Here is a 7,623-nt window from a genome sequence, read left to right as displayed (position 1 = left end):
TTATGTTATCATTACACTTTGGGGCGACTCCCAAATTTCATTATGTTATCATTACACTATGGGGGCGGTGACCCCCCAAATTTTATTATGTTATCATTACACTACGGGGGCGGCGATTCCCCAAATTTCATTATGTTATCATTAAACTATGGGGGCGGCGACACCCCAAATTTCATTACGTTATCATTACACTATGGGGCGACCCCAAATTTCATTATTATGTTATGGGGCGCGACACCCCAAATTTCATTATGTTATCATTAAACTATGGGGGCGGCGACACCCCAAATTTCATTACGTTATCATTACACTATGGGGGCGGCGACACCCCAAATTTCATTACGTTATGGGGGCGGCGACACCCCAAATTTCTTTACGTTATGATTACACTATGGGGGCGGCGACACCCCAAATTTCATTATGTTATCATTAAACTATGGGGGCGGCGACACCCCAAATTTCATTACGTTATCATTACACTATGGGGTGGCGACACCCCAAATTTAATTACGTTATCATTACAATATGGGGGCGGCGACACCCCAAATTTCATTACGTTATCATTACACTATGGGGGCGGTGACACCCCAAATTTCATTATGTTATCATTAAAATATGGGGGCGGCGACACCCCAAATTTCATTACGTTATCATTACACTATGGGGGCGGCGACACCCCAAATTTCATTACGTTATCATTACAATGGGGGCGGCGACACCCCAAATTTCATTACGTTATCATTACACTATGGGGCGACACCCCAAATTTCATTTTCATTACGTTATTATATTATGGGGGCGGCGACACCCCAATTACGTTATCCTTAATACTTATATCCTACCTCAAAACCAGATTACACAACTATTATATATTTTGACCGACCTATTCTGATTACCAATCTAATAAAAAATAGATAAAAACCAAATATCATGAATACAGTGGAAAAAAGAAACATAATTGAGAAAGAAAAACCGTAAACCTAACCTCACATCATCATAACAATAAAGAATAAAAACTTCACTCAAGAAGTTGCGGCATAATACTATCCTCCACTGGAACTGGAACACCTAATAGATCTGACGGAGATACATCTTTCAACTTCCTATAACACATAGTATAATAATTTGACAGCTGCTGCAATTTTTCACGTTTCTCAGAATCTCTTGATTTCCAAAGTCCAACACTTGCCGATGCTTCACGCAACACCGCCCCAGATTTCTTAATTTCAACTGCATGCTTCTCAATTATATCATCCTTCTCTTCACACCCTACTCTAAAATTTTCCACCCTCTCATGACATTCATCTAACTCCTTTTTCAAAAATGCATTCTCTTCCAATAGTACCTTGTAGTATCCTCTAATCCCCTCAGCCTCGCAAACTTGTTTTGACAATTCCAATTTCTCACATTTTAAAATTGCAACTTCATCACTCAAAACCTTCTGCTCCTTGAGAACAACAATTTCTTGATTCTGTTTCGACACTTCAGCTTTCATGATATTCATTTTCATCTCATAGTCGTGCAAAACTACTTCATTTCTCAAAATGACTCCTCTCAAATGTTCATTCTCCTGAAAGATGAGCTCTCTCTCTTTCCAAATATTTCTCAATCTCGCATATTCACTGGTTTTAATCTTATAATTTTCTTTTGCTTCTAAGATTTCTTTGGCACAATCCCCAAGCTTCGACGCCTAATAGAAAAAATAATGTGTTACTTAAAAAAAAAAAAAAAAAAAAAAAAAAAATCACACACACACACTAAAAATTACCTCTGCAAGCTTTGAATTCAACATATTAACGGTTTTTCCAAAATCTACACTTCGTTGATAATCCAAACACAATAACTCTGGATCTGAAATATTAGACAAAAGGTTTTAAAATAATAATATATAATAATCAGTAAATACTATTTAAATAGCTATTCAACATCTAACCTTCAATTGCCAAGGCTTGCACGTCTGGAGTGATGAGCATAGGTGTTGTAGAACAACCGCTCATCCCTGGCTGCAACGAAGAAGGTAAGGTACGTTGATCCAACAATGATGTCGGCACTAACAAAAGTAGACACTTCGGTTGACACACCTGCATCGGTGTCAGCAGAAGTCGGCAATCCAGCATTTGTACCAACAATCGTTGACACTTCTGTTAACATACCTGCATCGGTATTAACAACAGAAGTCGGCAATCCAGCACTAGTGCAAACAACGGTTGATACTAAACTCGACACACCAACAATGGTGCCATCGGCAGAAGTTGCTACACCAGCTTTGGTGCCAACAACAGGTGTTGGAACTCCAATACTACTTCCACCAAAAGAAGTTGGCAGTCCAAAATTGATTTTGACAACAGAAGCTGAACCCATTGTATCTCCACCATCGTCAACTTTTTCCATCTACATTACCAAAAGAACCATTAAACAATAAATAATGAATATTATTCAAAATCACAGAAACAAGATCAACACTAACATCAAGTCCAGATATACTGTTAGTCATCGCTTCCCCACCGATATCATCATCATCATCAATATCAAGCACATCAGTAGTTTTATGTACAGGAAGACAAAAAACCTGTGACAATGAAACATCATTCCAAAACATATTATAGGTATTACATATATGATATTTTAAAAGAAATATTATATACGTACCATTTCTCGACTATCAATCTCTTCCTCAATTTTACTTGAGTTATCCCCCGTTTTCTTTTCCTTCTTTTTTGGACGTACATTTCTTTTCTTCTTTCTAATATTTTCTTGTCCACTATCCTCAGAGTCATCTCCTTCTACTTCTTCGTCATCTTCACTGCTATCATTCACAATAATATTCTTTCTCTTCTTTGAGCCACAATAAGGTGCTAATTCCCTAGGCTCATTCAGCAGTCTAGTTTCTAAATCATGATAATAATCTACTATATCGTCTGGAAACGAAAGATCATAGACATCTGCATTATGACTAAACAAACTAACAAATTTCTTTTTTATCATCTCGCTGCTAAACACTGATTTATTTGGAAACTTCAGAAAATCCCCTATAAAAAAAAAAAAAAAAAAAAAAGATAATCAAAATGTGATGCTAACTATTTAAAATTATAATTATAAGAATATTAAGTTTATATCTTACCTGATATATTGTTAGGATAATCAATATCTTCGAACCTCCAATTGTCTTTAATCTTAAAACCATACAATTTCGCATTCTTGTAGTTCGAAGGCATCCCATAAAACCGATAATTTTGGTTGTGATGGTTATGATATCCCAATGCATAACTTTTTGAAAAGGCCTTGTTTTGCCGCAGAGGCTTCAATAACTCAAACAAAAGGTCTGACGACATACTATTTTGATAAACCTTACAAATTCTCGCTACACGTGCAAATATAACCCAATAGCCAGGAGATAATTGTAAGGGATGTACTCTCCATCGAGCTAATAACTCGGAAACTGATTTCCGAAATGGAACACTACAACCAAGCCAAAAATGTGAAAACAATAAAATTATCTCATCCTTTTCACATTTTTGGTCGATATCGCTACCAACATACTCAATTGAAACATCATCTCCGATATCATACATTGCTCTCAAACTATCAGCATCAATTCCCTTCGCCACCCTATTCATATTAAAATCTCCCTTATCACCCAATCTCCTCTTCAAGTTATAATTCTTCTCCATTATCAAATATTTTCAATACTGTCAAAAAAAATAGAATAGTATCGATTAATCCTTCTCTTTCTTTGATAATAAGATCTAAACACTTGTTTACTGTCTCGCGATCACTACATAGATACAAATCCTAATATACATTTCCTCATTAAAAAAAAAAAAAAAAAAAAAGTGTGAACGGTTAATAAAAACATACCTTACTGCCAAAATAAAACAAGAACACGAAGGAGATAATTTGAACTTTTATTCTTCTCTTCTCAATTCTATCTATCTCTATCTTTTAAGTCTGATAATTATTCTACTCCCACGAGTTCTCCTTTTATAGATATTCTAACTCCAAAGCCGTATACCAATAGGACTCTCTTCTCTCTGCTAAAGCCCAATACATCCAATACTTGGTTTACTAGTTCGCCTCTTATTAGCGATCCGTATTCTATCCGCTCCTAATCCTCTTAGTATTCTAATGTGTCTAATCCAATTCATTAACAAACCAAACATTATATAACAGCTGCCGACCTATTAATTTCCTTGCATTGCCGATCAAAAAGAAGTTTGAATTTGGCCGCTCGTAACATGCCGCTCGTCAACTCCAGCCCCCCCAACCGAAAGCAGATCAAATAAAGACTTTGGGAAGGGTATAAAACATGTTTTCTAGTTGGGAAACAAAGACCACTGGAGACCGAAAGCTTCTGAAAGAAATTGCCGCTGTATGCCGCTGGCTATAGTAACCTTGATTTGCCGCTGCCAATAGAAAACTCGAATTGCCACTCTTGTTGAATTTGCCGCAAAGCATATTCTTCTAAAATAGTGGTGGCTGATGATTTGCATCAACTTAAAGTGATGAGCATATTCTTCAACATAAAGCATCCTTATCGGTTCTAGCATCCGGGGTTTAGATTTTTAGAGTCGCCATTTGGAGTTGCTAGAATAAACCGTGTTTTTAGCTTTCTGAACAGTAAGCCAAGACTTTGATATTCATAAAACATAAAGTACAGAACTACAGATAATAAACCATCAAAGCTAAACTTATATTGCAAATCTCTCTTCATATTGTACTGAAAGCAATCTCGAGTCTGTCTTCTGGTTTTGGAAGAGGAAGCCCGTGACCAAATGATGAAGAAAAATGGCAAGTTGAATCCTAGCAAGCATGTTGCCTGCACTGAGCCTTTGTCCTGCTCCAAACAGTCTTTGATCTTTCTGTTTATCATCTTTCACATTAGGCTGTAGTTCCATCACATCATCAAGATAAACGACACTTCTCTCAGAAAAACAAGATGGACTTTCGGATGCAACTCTAGTTATTTTTTCCACCTTATATTGTAAAGTGGCATTATAAAGCGTGCTTGAGATGCTTTTCCTGGATTGCTCTGGCATGGAATTCTTTCAGGAAGCATTTCAACTTCATACAATGTATCAGATTCGTCATGGTTCTCCATATTGACTGAGCTTTCATGGATCAAGTCAGAGCTAAACTCCTGGACATCTTGGGTACTAGGTAGAGCTGTGGTACCACCAACGGTACCTATATTCATTTCAAAACACCTGTAAGACGGAGGGCTCTTATATATTTTCACTCCTCTTGTTTCTAATAATAATTTCTTTCCTTCTTCTTCTACTACTTGTTTTACTCTCCCTATATTTATCAAGTTTACATGCACTTTCAGCTAGATGTAACTGCAACTTTAACTGGTGTTCTTCTTCTCTAGCTGCTTCTTCTTATTCTTTCTAGTAAATTATTTGGAAGTGCAAGAAGAACAGAAGATGAACATGTTTGAGGTTTTATTTGGCTGGAGAAAGGCATCTAGATGTAAGAAGCTGATAAGACGAGTTCAGTGTCGATTGAAGCTATTGAAGAACAAGAGAGATTCGATTGTAAGACAAGTACGCCAAGATGTAGTTCAGCTCATTAAGGATGGGCATGAGGATTGTGCATTGTCTCGGATTGATCAAATATACAAGGATCAAAGTCTAAAAGAAGTTTATGATCTGCTTGACAATTTTTGTGGATTCATTATAGTCAACCTATCTTATATTCGGAAACACAGGGACTGCCCCAACGACATCAACGAAGCAGTGTCAAGTTTATTATTTGCTTCTGCAAGATTTGGTGATCTTCCTGAGCTAATAAAGCTTCGGAAACTCTTTGGTGAACGTTATGGGCAAAGGTTTGCAGTGACTGCAGTTGAATTGAGCTATGGAAATTTAGTGAATCCCCAGATAATTGAGAATCTCTGCACTAAGTCAATACCAGATCATTTGAAGCTCGACTTAATGAAAGAAATAGCGAGAGATAATGGCCTTGAACTAGACTATCCTGAAAATGGAATTGAGTTTGAGCTGCAACACCGTCGACAATCGACCCTTTCTAGATTTTGTACTTCAAGAATCGAGAATCTTAGAAGATATACTTCTTCTAGATGATATGGCGGTGAGGAAACTTTACGAGTTCGAGATTGATTTACTGATTTTTGCCGATCCCATAGATTGAATTTCCGGCTATTATTTACGACCCATTCGAATTAAAATGCCGCAATGTGTGTTGCCGCTGAATTGAATGATGTTGCCGCTGAATGCCGCTACTTTTTTTTGCCACTGGATGTGTATATATTCACCGCTACTATGACTCTTACAATTTTATCTTTTCGCTGCGCTTGCATTTGCCGATCCCAATGCCGCCGTGCATTGTTGCATTGCCGAGCCCAACCACAAAAGCGTGTAACTGTTGGAGGTCCAAAACATTTTAAGTTTGAATCAATCGTGGTTTGAAAAAGTAGGCCTGATCTGATCTCGCTATGGTGTATTGGCCCTTTTTCACCACCCTCAGGAACCGGAGGAGCTGATGGAATAGCATCCATTCTAGTGTGCATAAATGCCGCCCTCTCCTATGCTATTTATCATTGTGGCTGAGGCGCTTATTAAATTGGTGATCAAGGATGAAGAGCATGTGGAGAAAAAGTGAGGAATTTGAAGTCGATCTTCATATGGTTTGAGGTTGTGTTGGTCCGTGATGCAAACTTCGCAAGAGTGATGTCTATGCAGTGAATCTTCCCTCGATCCGATAGTATAGTGTATCGCTCATTGATGTATCGGTTATGAAATCATCGCTGGAAGAAAGCCTAGGGCGAGATACATTGACAACCCGGCCGATGAGTCACACTGGACACCGACCCATTTGGTGCAACAATCGTTGGATTGCTTCCATGCTTGTAACAGTTTAGAAGATTTTTGCCTTAAATCCAAGCGGTCTTTGTTCTATCACTACGATGACAAGCTTCATTGTAAGGGAGGAATAAATGGAGAATGCTTGAAGTTTTAGTTGTTTAGGATCGATCTTTGCGAAACCAACTTATTGTGATTAACTGAACACGGACTCAGCGTCCAGTTTTCCTTCTTCAATTCTGAAATTATTTTTGTATAGGACTACAAGTACAATGTGATCAATTAGACTCGTCCACCTCAATTTCCACTATCCATTTTCTATTTTACCAATCAATATAATAATTTACAAAAAAAAAAAAAAAAAAAAAATCTTTGCCACACAGGCTTTGCCCATGTAACAAAGAGAGGGCGATGTTCCGGCCCCCACAAATGTGGCCCAATATAAGCCCAATTCAATACAAGCCCACGCTCAGAGCCCATGCTCAGAGCCCAACTATAAACAAGCCCACGCTCAGGGCCCAACTATAAACAACCCCACGCTCAGAGCCCAACTATAAACAAGCCACCGAGCCCATGCTCGAGCCCAACTATAAACAAGCCCCACGCTTTCGGGGGCCCAACTATAAACAAGCCCACGCCGAGAGCTCCAACTATAAACAAGCCCACGCCGAGCCCATGCTCGAGAGCTTAACTATAAACAAGCCCACGCTCAGAGCCCAACTATAAACAAGCCCACTCTCAGAGCCCATGCTCAGAGCTTATCTATGAAAAAGCCCATGCCGAAAAGCCTACATTCCACGAA

At 38.3% G+C, this 7,623-nt stretch overlaps 2 protein-coding genes across 2 annotated transcripts; one reads left to right on the top strand and one right to left on the bottom strand.

Annotated features, from left to right (window-relative positions):
• Window positions 1-889: 889 nt before the first annotated feature.
• LOC147475138 (uncharacterized) lies at window positions 890-3,762 on the bottom strand. The gene is made up of 6 exons (XM_086583654.1): window positions 3,122-3,762; window positions 2,650-3,029; window positions 2,468-2,569; window positions 1,934-2,391; window positions 1,769-1,851; window positions 890-1,690 (listed from the first exon to the last, which is right to left on the bottom strand). Exons 1-4 carry the CDS (start codon window positions 3,669-3,671, stop codon window positions 1,936-1,938), a joined length of 1,488 nt encoding a protein of 495 aa, XP_086439780.1. The 5' UTR covers window positions 3,672-3,762; the 3' UTR covers window positions 890-1,690; window positions 1,769-1,851; window positions 1,934-1,935.
• Window positions 3,763-5,423: 1,661 nt separating this feature from the next.
• LOC147475137 (uncharacterized) lies at window positions 5,424-6,083 on the top strand. Its single transcript, XM_086585287.1, has one exon. It carries the CDS (start codon window positions 5,424-5,426, stop codon window positions 6,081-6,083), a length of 660 nt encoding a protein of 219 aa, XP_086441413.1.
• Window positions 6,084-7,623: the final 1,540 nt, after the last annotated feature.

This window comes from Coptis chinensis, chromosome 9 (genome assembly GCF_015680905.1).
Source record: "Coptis chinensis isolate HL-2020 chromosome 9, ASM1568090v1, whole genome shotgun sequence".
NCBI classification, from domain to species: domain Eukaryota; kingdom Viridiplantae; phylum Streptophyta; class Magnoliopsida; order Ranunculales; family Ranunculaceae; genus Coptis; species Coptis chinensis.
Note: the sequence above shows the minus strand (reverse complement) of the source record. Positions and strands in the feature narration are given on the sequence as shown.